The sequence below is a fragment of the Saccopteryx bilineata genome, chromosome 2 (assembly GCF_036850765.1).
Source record: "Saccopteryx bilineata isolate mSacBil1 chromosome 2, mSacBil1_pri_phased_curated, whole genome shotgun sequence".
NCBI lineage: Eukaryota > Metazoa > Chordata > Mammalia > Chiroptera > Emballonuridae > Saccopteryx > Saccopteryx bilineata.
This window is the reverse complement of record NC_089491.1, coordinates 273,379,211-273,398,263: the sequence shown is the minus strand read 5'-3', so window position 1 is coordinate 273,398,263 and position 19,053 is coordinate 273,379,211. Positions and strand designations below refer to the sequence as shown.

At 47.8% G+C, this 19,053-nt stretch overlaps 1 protein-coding gene across 21 annotated transcripts in view; it reads right to left on the bottom strand.

Moving 5' to 3' along the window:
* ZNF664 (zinc finger protein 664) overlaps positions 1-19,053 on the bottom strand; it is a 110,439-nt gene that overhangs the window by 90,547 nt on the left and 839 nt on the right. For 8 of the 21 annotated variants that reach the window (XM_066260776.1, XM_066260777.1, XM_066260786.1 and 5 more), the window contains exons 2-3: positions 18,553-18,686; positions 5,426-5,517 (exon numbers count right to left, since the gene is read on the bottom strand). Coding sequence is in view for 5 of the 21 variants with exons in the window: in XM_066260786.1 (XP_066116883.1) it covers positions 5,483-5,517; positions 18,553-18,686 (169 nt within the window). In the remaining 16 variants the exon portion in view is untranslated. Of the gene's footprint in view, positions 1-2,544; positions 2,622-3,209; positions 3,328-5,425; positions 5,518-18,262; positions 18,361-18,552; positions 18,687-18,771; positions 18,894-19,053 lie in introns of those variants that run through there. The other 13 variants (XM_066260788.1, XM_066260790.1, XM_066260771.1 and 10 more) reach the window with 7 other exon arrangements.

Genomic DNA, 19,053 nt, shown 5'->3' with positions numbered 1-19,053 from the left:
CTCCATTTATACCCATTTTTTAAGCTTAAAAAATATGTGAACAACTATCAGATGAACTTACTTGTGGTTAGTTACTTCCATTGTCAGCCATTATTCTGTATGTAAGAAAATGACCCTAAATTCCTCCAAAATAATTCCAGAGTCCAGTTTTGTACAAAAGACAACAGACAAATGCTCCACGCTCCAACACCTCTTGACCCAGAGAGATGCCACAGACAGGATGCAGAAATTACCCATCAGGCAACATCTGCACTTTTTTCTCGCAGGACCTTGACTTCCAGGCCCAGTAGCATGCTCTTCGGCCTTGTACTGCTGCCCTGGACCTCAGGGTGTCCCTGTTCATGGGGAGGGCATGGACCATGTTCCCAGCCCGGCCAGAACTCCTCCTCCTCACACATTATCAGGAGTCGCAGAAAGTAATGCCATCAGATAGTAACCTGGCGGCAGTCCAGCTCTGAGGGCAGCGAGGCCTCTGCGTGGCCTTGTTCTGCAGGCCTTGGCACACAGAAAACGAGTGGAAAGGCCATTTAGGTCCCTGGTGCCTGCATGCTGCCAAGGAACAGGGCTCAGTGGTTACTTGTGCTGTTCAAGGCCACCTCCCAGCCCATATCGGGAATCCGGGCAGACGACAGAGGCAGGATCTACCCTGTGCTGGTCCCCACGACACCGTCAGGAAGGTCCAGTGAACACAAACTTACCAAGGTCCAGGAGGACGCGGCAGCTCCAGCTGCACAGGCCTGATGCACTGTCTGCTCAGCTCCTTGTCTTACAACAGAGCATCATTTGTTCTTGGCGACCAGGACTGTGGAAGGCCAGCATTATACTACTTCCATCGACCGGCCCCCTCAGTCCCAGAGACACTGGCAGCCTGGAGGGCACTCTTGGACAGGCTTGTATCCTGACAGACCCCTCACAGCACGCCTCCCAGGTGCCCCACGCTGCAGGAGCCCCGCACCTCCCTGGCGCCCCACACTCGAGCACCAGAGCCGTTTCCCCGCCTCACTGCCCTACTACGTGTGCCCGGGACTGGATGGCCCCTGTGGTGGCAGGCTCTCAGAAAGCCTGAAGGAGGAACCACCTGGCCTTCCCAAGCTCTCCAGTGTGGCCATGAGGGCCCGGCCAGTCTGCTCCTTACACGTTCTCATCAGCCTGGGAGACAGCACCTTGGAAGGCCCCAGTGCCAAGCCCCTACTGTGACGGCGTGAACACAGGCTTCCTCACCCTCCCGGGCTCACCGCCATCATGATCACGGGGAGTTGGGGCTCTCACAGCAGCCACAGAGGCTCCTTGGCGGCCTGTGCATTGTAGGTCCTGTGCCTGCACCCACACACCAGCACACCCAGCTACGGCGCGAGCTCCGGTCCGACTCGGCCATGGCCCATCCAGGTGTCTGCGCGCCACACCAGGCCCTTGTGAGGACTGGAGACCCCAATGCCAGGGTCCTCATGGAGTCTGTCAGCCTGGCCTGCGGCTACTTGGGCAGCACCCTAGCAATACCCTCGGGGGCCCAAGCTTCCCTGACCTCCCCCGAATAAAGGTCAAGGTGAATGACTGGGACTCCAGGTTCTAACAAACTACAGGGAAGAGAGATGCCCCCAGGACAACTGTTCTCTGTGTGACTTTGCTTAACGACCCCACATAGAGAAAAAAACAAGAGACAAAGAAGCCGTGTCTGATTTTTCTAACTAGAAACTGCGACAAAGACTATGAATTAGGTCCAGAGGAGGACAGCAAAAGGTACGGCGGGGGTGATGCTGAGTCTGAGCATGATAACCGTGTGACAGCAGGGGACAAAGGATGACAGAGGTATGCCTGCCTCAGCTCTTCCTCAGCCAAGTCCTCCCACGAAAGTGAGACCTGTGGAGTGACACACGGGGCGCAGGCCTTGGCTCTGCCACCTGCTATGTGTTCACGGCTGATCTTGAACTGAAAAACACAGATGGTAACGTCTGCGGTGCTTTGCTGTGATAATTAAAGATAATGAATGAGAAAGGACTGTCAGAGTGCCCAGAGCAGAGCTGAGGCTACATAAATACAAGTTTCCCTAGTTCCCTTATTTTAATCAGCGCATGACACACCCACTTGGTTGTCATGCATGTCATCACGAAAGCAGAGGCTGCCCAGGACCGACGACCACCTCCCTATAATTAGGGCTCCTCCTCAGCTGGAAAGTTAAGCACTGCTCTGGTACCTACGAGTCTGTCTCCTGCACCTCCCTATCTCTACCCTGCGGTTTTCCCCCTTTTTCTGTTTTTTTTTTTTTTTTTTTTAATTTACTGCTTTTAGAGAGAGAGGAAGGGAGAGAGAGAGAGGGAGAGAGAGGGAGAGGGAGGGAGGGAGGGAGGGAGAGGGAGAGAGAGAGAGAGAGGGAGGGAGGAAGGGAGAACGAGACAGAAACATCAATCTGTTTCTGTGTGTGCCATGACCAGGGATTGAACCTGCAACCTTTGCGTATCTGGATGATGCTCTAATCAACTGAGCTACCTGGCCAGGGCTGTTTTCTCTCTTGATCCTCTCTACTCACAGGACTGTTTTAAAACACACCTGACTTCAGTGACACTTCCTCCCAGTCTGGACTCCATGACCTTTCCCCTGCTCCTCGACACTGCACACAGAAGCACCTGAATAATGGGACAGACAAGGATTAGCTTCGGTGACGGCCCCTATGTGAACCACATACAGGCACAAGTTTATCTTATCATGCTAGTGAATGTGTAACACATAGTGCATCAGGAATGATCATAATTGGTGGCTAGAACACTGGACTTGCGGTCCGAGTCCTAAGTTCCTAGTCTGACGCCATCTAATTGTGACCACCAGCCTCAGTCGCTTCCTCTGTGAAATGGAGACGGAAGACCCACAATAAGCATGCAGACCCTGTCACCCTCAAAATGACAGGGGATAGATGCTTAGTCCTCACTCTATCCTCAGGGAAGGGGAACACTGATGGGGAAAACTGAAAAAAAGAGAAAGAGAGAACTCTTTCAGGACACAATTAGGATGCAGGAGTGTGTCAATGCACTGTGAGCACAACAGAGCCCAGAAGGGACCCTCTGGTTGCAGAACCTGCTTCTTCCTATCACTTCCCTTTGTCTGATGCTATCAATCTGCCTCCTAAGGGCCTAGCCTTACCCCGCTGGGCCAGGGGTCTCTCTTGCTCTGGGGCGGAGCCGGGGCCAGGGGTAGAGGGGATGGAGCCAGCACAGGAGGCTCAGGTGGATGGGCACCATGCTCCCATCTGAGGTGAGGGAACTCCTTTATTAAACGTGCTTCCTCCTTCCATTGCTGGGAGCAGGAGGACCCATAGGGACAAAGTACACATTGGGCCTAGAAGGAAAAGAAACAGACACTGAAAAGCTCACACCAGCTTGGGTAGAAGAAGAGAGCCCAAAGGTCACAGGAGGCCCAGCCTGGCCAACTGAGAGTCACAGGAGGCCCAGCCCGGCCAACTGATGGTCACAAGAGGCCCAGCCCGGCCAACTGAGGGTCACAGGAGGGCCAGCCCCTCCAACTGAGGGTCACAGGAGGGCCAGCCTGGCCAATTGAGGGTCACAGGAGGCCCAGTAGGCCAACTGAAGGTCACAGGAGGCCCAGCCCAGCCAACTGAAGGAAGGAAAGAGGACGGGCCTGGGAGACCCTGAGAGAATAAAAAGTGGGTTTTAGCAAGGCGATCCTCAGGGACACTAGGAGTAGGAGTATCACACAGTAGTGGACAGGTCAAGAAGTTAGGGATTTTGGATTGTGGCTATTTTTCATGTTACAAAACTCCAACACCACCCCCGCTGTCCAAGTCCCACCCCCGCTGTCCAAGTCCCACCCCCCTACCCGCAACCCCTAGGAACTATCCTACTTTCTGCTGCAAGGAACAGGACTACCTGAAATATTTCAGGTCCTGGCTGTCCTGACACCAGTCACAACTCATCACCTGCGCTGTTTAGCAAACCACAGTAAGCACATCAAGGGTGGAGCCGACTCACCCAGGAAGCACAAAGCAAAAGCAACTTGCTTCTCAGACAGAGCGGGAGGATCCCACAGGGGTAATGGGGGTCCTGAAACCGGTGTGAGCTGGTGACCAGGATTCAGATTGGCGCGACAGAAACCCGTCACCACCCCGTCTCAGAGAAGGCGAGGGAAAGGGGACAACGAACAGTGCAGAATGGTGGTGTTCGGGCTTCTGCCTGGGTGGAATGGGCACTGGCTGGTGATGGGCACTACCTCCAAAAATGCATGCTCTCAAAGGCACGTCAGATCTGGCCAGCGGTCTCAGCAGCACCCTCACATCTGGGTACCCAGGGTGGAAACACAGAACAGAGGAACACCAGGCTGCTGCCTGGGCCTATGACTGACTCCTGCTGTGGCAGGCAGGGAGCCCGGCAGGACCACGTGGAGGACTCCTCCCCGGACTGGTGATAGCCTTAAGCTTCAGACCAAAGTAAGCATGGGCATGAGTAGAACTTCATAAAACACTGACCTGCATCTCAGATCTTATCACCCACAATAAAGAAGGCTGGTTGAGGGCACCCAAGTCAGCACAGGAGAGAACAGAGCCAGAGAGAGACAGAGAAGAGAACATTCGCCACTCAAGAAGATGCCATGTGTCCCCATGACTGCAACTCTCCCCTCAAGGCCAGGAGTTAGGGGGACAGGTTTCTTTCTCTCACCTCCCAGCTCTGTATAGACATCGTGTAAGCTTTACAGGGTATGTGAACCCGAGACCTAGCCAGACTGCATGTTCAGCTAGAGCACTTTGGATTTCAGCAATGACCAAATAAAGATGAATACCTGACCTGTTCTATGGAAGACATACGTTGTCTTCTTGGGTTAAGCTGAACAGGGGAAAAAATCATTAAAAAACGATCACAGATACAAAGGCTTAAAAGAAGACAGGAAAACACACTTGTGCTGGAAATACAGTGGTTCTCAAGATCCAGGCTGCACAGAGGCTGATCTGAAACCACACCCCAGGGCAGAGGGCTTCCCAGAACCCGTGGGTAAGGCTTTAGGGAGAAACACCAGAAACTCATGGAGAACAAACTCAGCTGGGAAGAAAGTGTGCTATGTCAGTGACGAGAGGAGAGAGCCAGGCGGCAGGGGCGCAGAGACCTGGGGCGGGCCTCAGGGACAGTGGAGGGCACGGACAGAGTGAAGCTGTGTGACCAGTGGTTCACCCGAGAACAGACACCCACGCTGCAGAGGAATGAGGTTCCCGCTGCCTGCAGACCTGAGCAAAGCCGTCCAGGGTCCAGGGCACTCAAAAGCCAGGGAGAGGCAAGAGTTTCCGGGAAACTGTGAGGTAGGGAGATGCTTTCCTCACCGAGTCCCAAAGGGCACCGGCTGTGAGGACCCTCAAGAAACAGCTCCAGTTTGGAAATACTTGAGGGGGTCCTCCATGAAGGAAAAAGGGTGGAACGAGGGGAAAACTTACCCAGTGCCAGCTGTCAAACCCAAGGTGGTCCAGTCCGGAAGAGGAGGTGGAGCCGGCCTACAGTGTGGCAGGGTGCAGAGCCCTGAGGTCTGCTGGGGAAACGCAGGGAAAGCAGGTTTGTATCGTGGAGAACTGGGGTCACAAAGGTTTTTGAAAAGCTGGCTACCACAAATGTGGGGACCAAACTAAGAAGACAGGGTAGACCTCTTAAATTTGGGGTTTATGTTAATATGCGGGGCTCAAGGCATGGAGGGCCAAAAGGGATGAGAACACCCGAGAAACCCCAGAAGGGAAAATGCAGGCAGTCTGCACAACTGCACAACTTTGCTCTGCGCTATCCTAACTGCCCCCCCACCCCGCCGCCATAGAAACATTATTCAAATTGAGTTTCAGGCTGCTAGGCACCGGATCCTGGATGCCGACCCAGCTGTTTCTCTCACTGATACTCAGTGGAGAGGGGCTGTAGCAGCAGGCTGCCGTCAGGTTCAGACCCCCCCACACACACCAGCGTTAACAGAGACAGTGGAGGCCCCTGACCCATGACATAACTTTATAAGGTAGTTTAAGAATTAAATTAGTTAATGCACCTGACCAGGTGGTGGCGCAGTGGATACAGCATTGGACTGGGATGCGGCGGACCCAGGTTTGAGACCCGAGGTCGCCGGCTTGAGCGCGGGCTCATCTGGTTTGAGCAAGGCTCACTTCAAGGAAGGGGTTACTCGGTCTGATGAAGGCCTACGGTCAAGGCACTTATGAGAGAGCAATCAATGAACAACTAAGGTGTCGCAACGAAAAACTGATAATTGATGCTTCTCATCTGTCTCCGTACCTGTCTGTCTGTCCCTATCTGTCTCTCTCTCTGTCACTGTAAAAATAAATAAATTAGTTAATGCATGAGTACTTAATAACAGTACCTGGGATATTTTAAGGGTTCGACAAAAATTAGCTAGCATTATCATTACTTTATTGATTCTATCTATTACCTGCCCCTATTTTTGATAACTGCTAAGAGTAGTTTGGGGATAGATTTCAAGATTTACTTTTCAGTTTAGAAAACCACACCCTTCATTGAGAAGTCTGACGACATATTAAGGGACTCAAGTATCAAAATGCTGCCATCTTGGCATTAGGAGGGGACATTTAGCTTTTCTTCTACATTCTGTCAATATGGGGATAATATTAAATTACCGTATGTCCACAAAGCTCCCCAGAACTTTGAGGGAAAGAAAAAACATGAATGACATGAGGTCCGAATTACCCAACTTAGCCGACAGCGACCTGAGGGAGCTGTGTCCTCAGCCGAAATCACTAACACGTGGAACAGGAGCTACAGATCACCAAGGGCCACGCAATGTCAGATGCGGGGTGAGTAACCAGGAGAAAATGGATCACGCACTTAGGGATTTTCGTTCCTCACAAGAACAAGGGCTGACTGTTAACGGCATATAGTGTAAGAGGCAGGGATACATCTGAGATTTTAAATGGTTCTGAGACCGGGCCCGGTTGCTTCCTCCTCACTGAACTACACATACACTCATGCTGCCGGCCAGCCCACAAACCCTGCTGCCAAGAACTGCCTCTTCTTCCAGGGAGGGCCAGGCTCCCAGGCCCCATGGCCACCCCGTCTCCTCTCTGCAGTTCAGAGACCAAGTGCGGGCACCTGACCTGAGAGCCTCTCAGTGACGTCTGATGGGTTTCATAACAAGAATAAAGGCAACAATGAAGTCAGCACCTCAATGCTAATTTAATAGGAGCTGGAGGAGTCACAGGGATCACATGTCAGGATCACCCATGTCAGGAGGGAGCAGAGCCTCGAAGGCAGAGAGGAGACAGATGCCCTGAGACCCCCGTCCCTGGGAAGGACTGTGGCTTCTCTGGGTGGCCTCATTTCCTGACAGTATTCTGGCCCATAAGCATCCTCACACCTTCTCCCTGCTTCCTACACTGCTCTGAAAGAGCCTCTGCTCCATACTCAGAAAGCGGGAACTACACGTTGCTGCAGCTCTGCGAGGATGGGCCTTCCCAGCAGGCGGCCCGGCGCCTCCGGAACATCCGCCAAGTCCACTCCAGCAGACACCTCGACACCTAGGAAAGCTGGGGCGTCTCAGCCCACAGCACCCTCGGGATAGTCCCTAGGGCTGAAGAGCATCTCCAGGGCCTATGAAAATGGTCAAGATCTGCCTGACCTGTGGTGGCGCAGTGTATAAAGCGTCGACCTGGAAATGCTGAGGTCGCCGGTTCGAAACCCTGGGCTTGCCTGGTCAAGGCACATATGGGAGTTAATGCTTCCTGCTCCTCTCCCCTGTCTCTCTCTCCTCTCTCTGTCTGTCTGTCTCTCTCTCTCTCTCTCTCCTCTCTAATGAATAAATAAAATAAAATAAAAAATTAAAAGGGAAATGGTCAAGATCTGAATATTTATTGGATGCAAATATGAAAAGAAAAATCATAAAAATCAAAGTAAAATGTCTACAAGTAGTCACATGAAGTTTAATTCATAGTTTTGTACAAGCTAATTTCACGTGAGATGTAGGTGCAGCTTTAATGTTTGATATATGACGTGGTAAAGGCCACTAGAGAGAAGAGTACTGAGCCCTGTGGTCTTCAGACCAGTCCCACAGAAGTGGACATGTTTGGGCTTAAGCTGGAACCTGCCTATCCCACCCTTGCATAAGTTAGCACCTTAAATAATACACTCTTACTACAAAAACTGAGCAGTCTGAAGTTAGAAATCAACCTCCACCTCCCAAATTTAAACACATTATTTTAGTACTTCTGATATTAAGAGTCTGTTTCCTCTTCTTAATGAAATATTTTAAATTAATAAAGCCAAACCACTACTAGTCACCCTGTTTTACCAAAAAGAAAAAATATATATATTATTCATGATTGCAAATTGTCCTGTATACATTTAAAGGGTTTAATTTATGACATTTGTCAGAATAATAAATCAGAAATTGGTCACATTTATTCTCTCTTTCCTTGTGCAAGAGTCCCTCACATCAAGAAAAGACCAAAACATTTTCTTCCACTTGGTCAGATTCTCAATCTGAGAAAAGTAGGAGGTGGCTCAGAAGTGATATAAAAGTTAAATCTTATACCCTAGATGATAGTGTTCAGAAAAAAAGAAAGCAAATAGAACTCCCTTCCTATAGTCACTGACGTTAGGGATGGCTTGGTATGCAGGCAGGCTCACCATCTGTTCTCTGGAATGTCTCCTGACCGGTCCAGCTAGGACCAATCCACTCCTCTCTCACTGTGGACTTCCTCACAGACATCTACACCTTCTGTTCCCACCTCCTACACTCCCATCCCCTTTCCACACCTCAACCATGCCCATTACATCACTTCTGCCCCTGCTACATGAACCCTTACTCTGTCTGCGTGGAGAGCTCCTGCTCCCGCACAAACACTAGTCGGTCTCTCCCTGGGCTTCCAAATGACGTCCACACCCATTCAGCATCTAGTTCACGGGCTCCTGCCTCTGGCTGTTAAAGAACAACACCTCCTGTAAGAGTCTGCTTTCACTGTGCACAACGCCTCCAGGGGGCACTCTGACACTTGCTCAAAAACCCTCATGGACATTTACACCAAGTATCTGAACTTGGAAGTTTCCAGCTGATTATTGCCTCTAACTAGTGGGCGAGCATCATGAAGATCTGTACAACCTGCTTTTTGGAGGTTCCCGGTTCTAACCATGAGTGGGGGGCCTCTCACAGGGTCCTAATCCTACCACAATATGGAGATGCAATAACAAGTCACCTAGCGTTGTTGACCCAGGAATCTGCCTAATGTGCTGGTTGATGCCGAGTGTGCCAAATCAGTGAAACAGTCTTACTACTAGGCTTAACCCCACATGTGTGAAGTGTGCCTCTAAAAATAATTCCCTGAAGAAAAGGGGTTTAGATTGTTACGAATTGTTTTATCATTTACCTAAGAGGGAGACTCTATATATATAATCTTTGGGGGAGGGGTTTGCTGTGGCTACAAGGGCTTCTTCACAAGGCCTGTCACAAGACCATGGAAGGCACTGCAAAAGGAGGTGTGGAAATAAGTATGACTATTTTATGACCTTGCAGGGGTATAAAAAATAAATGAGCTCTAGAACGGCTTGACTGAATTTCTCATATCAGGTGACACGGAGACAGTGCCCGTTGTAGTTAGAATACGGGTGCAGAGGTGCATCGGTTTTGGTAAGCATTATAAATTACTGCTTTTCAGAACTGAACTTGGAACGCTTCCGATACAATGCCAAAGTTTAAAATCTCTCCTCCAGGCAACCTGACCACCTGCCGAAGCCCCTGGCCCTCCACCTCGGGATCTCTCCACGTGGACTGAATGGGGATGTTTTAAATTTTAAAACGAGGCTGAACCACTCACTTCAACTTGCCCGATTTAGTTTCCCGCCATTCCCTCTATCACAGCTCGGAATCCTGTAGAACGGCCGGTCCTGCCCCTGCTGGAGCGTCCTCCGCAGGTGCCAGGACACAGCTCTCAGGAGTGCCCTCACCCACATCGGGCCAGCCAGATTGCCTGGCTAGGGCACACCACCAGGCGACTCTGTTCCCAAAGGCCCCGCGCCAGTGAGCCCAGCACTGGGGAACATGTGATCAGAGCTGAGCCAGTCACACTCTCATCCTCCAAGAGTTTCAGTTGGGAAGTGGAGAGACTGTCCATGAAGCAAGCAGCCAGGGGCCACAGACTCAGAAGAGGAGCAGACTGGCTGCATGGACCCCTGTCAGCTTCCAGACAGCACAGGCCCAGCCAGGAACTGCCGTGAGCACTGCGGCAGCATCCTGGCAGCCCCTCCTCTGGGCCTTCTCCCAGCGCTTGTCACCCAGCCGCTCTCTGCCGACCGAAGCCATGATCCAAGCTTGCTCAGGAAGTCGTTTGCGTGCACGTCTCCCGCCTTTCTGTGATGCACCCAGGCCCAGCTCTGCTCCGGGCCTCTGACTCTGCTCTCCACATCCCCACCCATTCCCATGGCTTCCACACCAGCCCCCTGGCAAGGACACAGTGGGTGATTCTCAAATCTCTATCCTGCTGTGGACTGAATGTTTGTGCCCCACCCCCCAAGTCATGCATGAAAACATAATCCCCGTGGGACAGTACTGGGGGAGCTCTGGGAGGTACTTAGGTCATGATGGCAGACTCCTCGTGACGGGACCAGAGCCCTTGTAAACGGGACCCCGGGGAGCTCCCCCATCCCTCCCACCGTGTGAGGACACAGCGAGAAGACGCCATCTATGAACAAGGAAGTGAGCCCTCACCAAACAATACATCTGCCAGCACTCTGACCTTGGCCTTCCAGACTCCAGCACAGTGAGAAATAAACGTCTGTTGTTTAAGCCACCCAGTCTATGGTGGTCTGTTACAGCCGCCTGGGTGGAGTGAGACAACTTCTAATGGCCAGGTGGATGCTTCCAGTCGGGTGCAGGGCGAGATCGCCGCTGCCCGCCCTGGCGTGCCCCTGCATAGAAGGGACGTGGTCGGCAACTTTAACAGAAGCCACGCCAGTCAGTCGGGGGCACTCTGATTACCGGATGGCTGACGATAGGACCACCAACCCCCCTAGAGAAACATCTACCACCTGCTCAGAGAGACAGAGTTCGGCCCAGTGAGCCCCAAACACGATCATGATGTTCCCAAAGTCAGAGTCGCAGTCTGAAATAACTCCATGTGAAAGACACTGACAGTCCAATGTAAGCTAGACACACATTTTCCCATCTTAAAATGGTTTATAGATGGACAATCCTATTACAAGAAAAATACAGAAGCGCTGATTTTAGTAAAGGATCTGTGCACAGCACTAGTCATTCCCACAGCAAAACACAAATCTGCAGCAGCAAACCATTCCCAGCCAGCCCCTTCAGGAAGACCCTGCACGTCCATGCGCCCTCTGGGTTCAGTGTGTCCAGTGCTCCCTCTGCCCTCTCAACAAAGCCTACTACAGTCCCAACTCTAGTAGCAAGCTGGCCTGCCCGTTCCTTGGGGGCCCAAGGCAAGCCTGTTTATGCTCCAACCTCCTCCCCTCCTACCTCTCCTGAGTGGTTCCTGCATCTCCCCACCCACCCACCTCTGCTGTTTTGGGGTGATTTGGGCTGCCGTGCTCTTCCCCTGGAATACTACAAAAGCCTCCACTCCCATCTCACTCTGATTCCTCATCCACTCTTTCTAAAATGTAAAATGGGTTATTACCCTGCTTGAAAATACTCAACGGGTCTCCTTAACTTTCAAGGTAATTTCCAGATTTATCCACATGGCTCTCAAACTCGGAACAGTGTCTATCCGCCTCTCTTGGTTCATCTCCTCTCTCACCACCGCCCACTCCAACTTTCGCACCAGCCAAACCAAAGTCTTCCAGACTCGCTGGGACCATTTTCCCCTGGGCCCCAACAACCCTCTCCTCCTCCCCCACGCTCCTCTTCTGTCCCGCTTACCTTCTTCGGGCCTCACCTTAGACACCACTTTCTCTAGGATGGTTTACCTGCCTTCCACCCTGACCCTCAAATTTGGATTATGTCCCATGTCATTCTATGTGCTCCCAGGGCCCTTACGCATCCTAACATCTCCCCTCTGTGACACACACTTGGCCTGGCGTCCACTGAACCACATGCTCCTCCACGTTCACAAGGCTGACTGCAGATCCACAGTAATACTTGGTAAGCAAATGGATCCACACCCCCTTTATAGCCTCTTCAGCCTCACCTACACTGCACGCCCCAGGGACCCTGGGCTCCACTCTGCCGAGCCTCTCCCAGGATCCACGCAATCACTATGTTCTGGGGCTCCTGCTCGTGGCCTAGCAGGCTGCCCTACCCATCCTGAAAGACGACATTAAATCTAACTTGCTCCCTGACTGCATCTCTGAGTTAGAAACAAGTTAGTTAACAAGAGTCAAACCACGAAATCCCATGGCGCATGTCTAAGTTTCTACATTTATTCTATAGGTATAAAATTAAAAAGGAAATGATTCTGATTCTGCAATTTCCCTCCAAATATTGGAAGCAACAAAATTCATTCAAACTTATCCCAAATGCTCCACTCAAAAAGTGTTTAGAAAAAAACCTGTTTAGATATTAGTTTTTAGAGTACATTTTAGACTATGCCTTAATATGATAGGGTAGGTCTATTTTTAAATGTACATACCTATTAACCATGTAGCTAACATATGTCCTAAATAAAATGTATTTTTAAAACTAAATATTCCATTATAAATGTAATACATATATATCATCTTAGAAAATGGAAAAAAAAAACCCAAAATTTTAAATCGCCCAACACAATACCTCCCAATGTACAATCTGTAAGATTTTCACTTTATCTGGACAGGTCTCCATCACAGGTTTTTGTGGATGGTTGTTAGGATTTTTGTTTAAGAGTTTTAATCACATCATGTATGCAATTTTGGGTCCTGGTTTTATTCCATTTAACACTGCCATAAACATTTTAATACGTTTTCTTTGTAAATGTTTTAATGGCCATCTATTGCCAAGTAAATAAAATCATAACTTTATCATTCTGCAAATTTTCCCTTAAAAATAATTCTGCCATACACATCTTTTGTGCGTAACGCTTCTCTATTCAAAAACGCCCCTTCGATGGTTCCTACATGGCTTCTACATCAAAGAACACCAATACTTTTAAGGCTCTTGGTACATATGGCCAATGTAACGTGAGAGGGGAAAACATCTTTAGCGTGTCCTCATAAGCACCAGGTGCTATAATTTTTTAGCTTAAATTTAGACCTTGATTAAATTGATAAGAAGTTGTAGCATCTGTATTACAAAAGTAAATGCTCATTGTAAAAATAAATAATGAATAAACACGTAAAAAGAATCAGTCTCCATGATTTTCTCCTCGGTAGTCACAATATTTTCTGCCTATCCTTCTAGCACTTTTTCTATTTTTATTCCAAACACAAACACATTTTTTTTTGGTATCTTACAAAAACTTAAACTTGCTTTTTTTGGCTCAATATATTCTAGACATCCATCCAGGCTATAGCAATACACACAAACCCACCTCTTTTTAAAAAAGCTACATAACATTCCACACAGTATGGTGGCACCAAAATTTAGTTGTGGTTATCACTGTAAGCGATACTGCCACAGACTCCATTTACACTAACTTGTGTCCTCTTATGAGGATATCACAGATTCCTTGAAGTATACCTGCTCGATCAAAGCATGTACACACACACACACACTTACATCTGACAGGCTCTGCCAAATTGTCATCTGAAACGTTGGAGCCTACCTTAGGTTCCCAACGATGTCTTAGGAACCTCTCTCTACATCCTTGGATATCTTTTTAATTTTTGCCCAATGCCCCCCCCCACCCTGAACAATAAACTTAGCTGTTTTCATTTCCATTTTCCTAATCACTGAATTCTTCTCCACTGCTGATACTTTCCTCTCTGAGATCTAGCCATATCTTCTACTCATTTCTTCGTTATGTCAATTCTCTTGCCCTGTATGTTTATATGTTACAGAACACTTTTTCCCCAGTCTTTCATCTTATAACACCTGTTGTCACATGGAAATATAAACTTTGATAATGGTCAGATTTACCAATCTTTATGATTTTGAGTCTTGGTCTTACCTAAATGGTCTACCTTAAACACACATTTTCCAATATAATACATTCTAAAACATAAAAATTCTTATATTTTCTTCTAATACTTTACAGGTATTACTGTTTTTGAGTTAGTTCTTTATATCCAAATTCATTTCAAATATGGGGAAGTAGGATCTTTCCTTCCATATAAACAAGAACTTATGTTGTCCAGGAGGACAACATACTGAGCAATCATTTCCCAACTGTTTCAAAATGCCAGCTTTATACAGATGAAATTGCTATACATAAATGGGTCTTTCACTGGGCCCTACTCTGTTCCATGTACCCATGTGCCCATTCTTGCCCTCATGACTTTTATCCCTGCAGCATTACAGATATTTTTGGCATCTGGGATAGCAAACTCTCTACCACTATTTTTCCATTTGAAAAATTTCTTGGCCATTCTAGCATATTTAGCCCTCCGATGACTTTTAGAAGTTACTGATCAAGTGTAAAAAAAAAAAAAATCACACTAGGACTTCAGCAGGAATTACTTTTTCATTTGTGGAGCAATGCAATCATGTACAGAAACATGTTATGTCTGCACACTGACTTAGATCAGCTTTACAAGTTTTTAGGTAAAGGTTTCTCTTTTTTTACTTTTCTTTGTAAAGCTTTTGTATTTTGTTTATTCTTAAATGTCTTCTAGTTTAATTGCTATTGACTCTTGCTCTTCTATAGGAGTAACTGCAAATTATTGATCATTCGTGGGTTTACACATTTTGCCAGAAGTTTAATAACTTACATTTTATCCAGGAAATTGTATGCACCCTGTAATCACTTGTGTGGGTTTTCATTCTTTTCCTCACTGATTTGTACGGGTTTTTTACATGTTGAGGATATTAACTCTTCACTGATATTTGTCACAGATATTTTCCTACTTTGTAGATAGGGTTTTAATCCTAGGTACTATACTCCCCTTCTTCTTAAGGGAAGTTTTATGCAGGCTAATACAACGATTTCATTAACAACAGACTGGAGTGCTCCATAGGTGCCAGGACCCATATTTCTGTCCCTCAAGGCCTTTTAGATGGCAGGTATCATGTCCCTCACTCACAATTCTAGCTCAGGTACACCTGACTGCAGCGCCCGTGCTGTTCACCTCAGCATAAAGAACTTCTTTCTCCAGGTGTTCCACTATTTCTTATTTTCTTTATGTTTTGGGGGGCATTTATGCTGACTGATCATTTATTACATTCCTGTATCTAGTTTATTTTTGGAGCACTGAATAGGTTCCAGTGACCGGTACAGATAAGTCTAAAGCCAGCACAACATTATTTTCAAATGAATGTGCCTCATAATGTTTAACTATCAGATAGGGCTTGTCCCACCTCATTACTCATAATTACTCTGTCCAGTTCTACGTTAAACATCACATCCAGGAAGGTGGTCTATCCTTTCATTTACGACCATCCTTCCAATCTTTCAGGATATCTTATATGGTCTCCTTCACGCAGATAGCACTTGTCTCGGAAAGACTGGACTTATATATGTGTTAATGTCTTTTGCTGCATTGCAATCAGAGCCTGTTTTTTATTTTCCATTTTAGTCTCTGCCAGGTTATTTTTGGTATTTAGAAAGCTATGAATTTTCTATATGTGTTGTGTATGTATCCAGTCACTTCTTCAATTTTTTTTGTTTTGAGTTACTCTCATTTTTGTAGCCAGTAACATAGTATTTCCCTGCTTTTCATTATAGATCCTCATCTCACTCTTTATTTCATGTATTACTGTTCTGGCAAAACTTTATAAAAACCATGTTAAAGGTGACGGAAGACAACTGGACTTTGGGTGATGGGAATGCAGCATAATCAAATGTCAAAATATCCTAGAGATGTTTTCTCTAAACATATGTACCCTGATTTATCAATCTCACCCCATTAAAATTAATTTTATAAAAAAGAAAATCATGTTAAATAATCTCCCAGTTTTTAATTTGACTCATACTTTTGTTAAATATACTGTGGACAATTAGTTTAACATTTGTGTATTTTGTGTTAAAAAATGGTGCCTTCTCATTCTACTTTTTAGAGATTAAAAAAACATGACTTTTAAAAAATATGTATCTATTTTGACCTAGTTTAGCTGGTAGTTTGAATTCAATGTGACCTCCAAGCAGAAGACCACCTCTCTCCCAGACAGACCTCTGGAATGGCCTACCTAGTCTCCCCAACTTCCACTCTCCAATCCCCACACCCCCACACGCTGCATGTAGCAGCTGGAGCAATTGTTTAAAAATGCAAATCTGATTATGTCATTCCTCTGCTTAAAACCCAACCCTTGTGATGGTTTCCCATTTCACTTAGGATAAAACATCCTGAACTCACCCCGACAAGACCCTGCACATCTAGCGGCTGGCCCCTGCCTAGCCACACTTCCCCTCACCCACCATAATCTACCCACAAGTCATTCTTCCAGTTCCTGGAACGGGCAAAGTATTTCCCCTCTCCAGGGCCTTCCCACATGCCATTCCCCCGCCTGGAAAATTGTCCCCCACTTCACCCTAACGCCTACTCACCCTTCAGATCTCAGCTGAAATTTTTTTTTGAAAAAAAAGAAAGTCTTTCCTGGACCCTCTCTCCACAATCTAAAATTTGATCCTCTTTTTTTTTTTACCTTTCATAGCAGATACCACAGTTTGTGATGATTATATATGTAGTTTGTGTGATTGTGTTTAACTTCTGATCCCCTCCACCCCATAGATTAGAAGATCCAAGAGAACAGGGACAAGCTGATTTTGCTGGCCACACTACAAACACTCACGTATATTTGAATGAAAGAAAAATACCTACAAAGCTCCTAATTGCACCTCTTACATGTTAAAATGATACCCATCTCATCATTCCAGCAGTATTTAAATTACTAAGTTCTTTCCCATACTGCCTACAAAATGCAGTAAGAGTCCATCTACCCAAAGGACGTGGAAGCTAGCCCAACTGCTTCTGCCGCAGGAAAACACAAAAATTTCTATCAGTGGGAAACAAGTGCTGCTTAAAAAGTACAGTGCGAGTTTTTACATTGTGTCCAATTTGCTGGTACTTTACTTGTAGTCAACTAACTTACATGCCTCATTTTTAGGGCATGGAAAGCACCAGGAAAAATATGCTGAAGTCTCACGTATTTGGTAAAAATGAACTGGAACAAAATCGTGAATTAAAAAGGCCTTCAAAGTTGGCTACCACTAGTATTCCATAATACACCCATCAGGTCAAAAGAGAAAATACAAATTCTACTGCAAATAAAATATCCTTCTGGCTCACAGAGGCGAATCAAATCAACCTTTATATACTGCTTACACTCTACGAGGCACTTCCACAGACTTTATGCCATTGAACTCTGTGGAGTAAACAGAGCAGGTATTATTGCCATTTATAGAAAGAAAGAAGACCAAAAACCCCTGAGGTTCAGAGTGATTACGTGCCCTGCTCAAGGTCACAGGACGTACAGGACTTGAAAGTAGTCAAGTCATAAAGACAGTGGGGGGAGGGGGTTGGAAGCTCTTGCATATAATAAGTGCTCAAACCATAGAGAACATCCCGGTGAGCGCCTTGTCTCTGCTAGTTTTGTGCTTCCTTCACTGAAATTGTTTTACATGCCACAGCCACCACCAAAAAGGCTGTTTAAATAGAACGCTAAAACTTAAATGGAAACCAATCGAGGAAATGGCTAAATTATGGAACCTGAGGCCGCAGCTCTTCAAACTGAGTTAACCCGTTCATTACACGCTAAAATGGAAAGAGTGCACTAGCAGTCGTTAATATAAAGGTAATTCAAGTGAGTACACATCCACACAGGTATCTTAAAAGGTCTAGAAGGATATACACAGAACATGTCTCTGGAGACAGGGGTTAAAGTCAAAAACTTCAACCATCTCAGCGATGTTGTAAATTTTTCGAAGAAAATGGATTACTTTGCTCATGTAACATTAATTGTAAAATTTTAAATTAACCTGCGGGGTGGAACAAGGTCATTGTTCTGCTCCAAAAAGCTATGCATCCATAAAGGAAGTAGGGCCTTCCCCACCCCCTAAAGGACAGAACAAAACATAGAAACAAAAACAGGTCCACACAGTTAAAACAATAAACTGTCTGAAGGTCACAAAACGTTCCTTTAAAATAAATAAATAAATAAATAAATAAAAGCAATAGCCCAGAATTCTCTTTCTCTTTTAGTATCCAGTCTCCTTTGTTGCGCTAACACAGCCAACACGCAAATTATCAACCAGGAGAGTACGGAGTAGGCTCCTCCTAGAGAAAGTCGGGTGGTTCGAGTCTGGCAGGGGCGGTTTCACAAAGGAGCTGAGTTTAGAGAGACCCGAGGGGTGACGACCTGGCAGAAAGATGCGGGGAGGATGAACCGGACGGGAAAGAAACGTCTGGGAGGTGGGCGTCCTGCGTTAACCACAAGCAGGGGGACAGGAGTAAAAAGTGAAGTCAAAGTCCTAAAAGGAAAGGAGGGTTCCTTCGGAGGCGGGAGCGGAGAGGGAGCAGCCTGCGATACCACCCGCTTTACCTGCGCGAGACGCGGCCCTGGTCGCGGTCAAACAATGGAGGCGTCCGGCAGCGGCGGCGTCCAGCGCGGGGTGCGCGACCGGCTGCTCATCCCCCGGGAAGGATGCGCGCAGGGCTCCGCTGGGACGAGGCGCTCTGAAACGACACCGCATCACCCCATGCAGCGGGGCTGCTCCGCCGCCGCGCGCCCGGCGCCCCGCTCCCACGGCGCGGCCATTACCGCCTCTCCGGGGACCCGCCTGGAACGGCTCCAAGGCGCGGCTCCACGGGCTTCGGAAGCGGCCGCGCTCCCCCTTCCCTCGGCTGCAACAACAATGGGGCCCGGCTCGGCAGTCCGGCTCCCGCGGGGCCCGGCCCGGCCTCGCCCCCTGCCGCTATCCGCGAGCTCCGCGCCCGGCACTGCGGGCCCCCGCCGGCTCGCCCAGGCCCGAGACCGCGCTGCCCGCTGCGGGGCCCGTCCCAGGGGCCGCCAGGCCGCGCCGAGCGGCGCTGACCTTCCCTG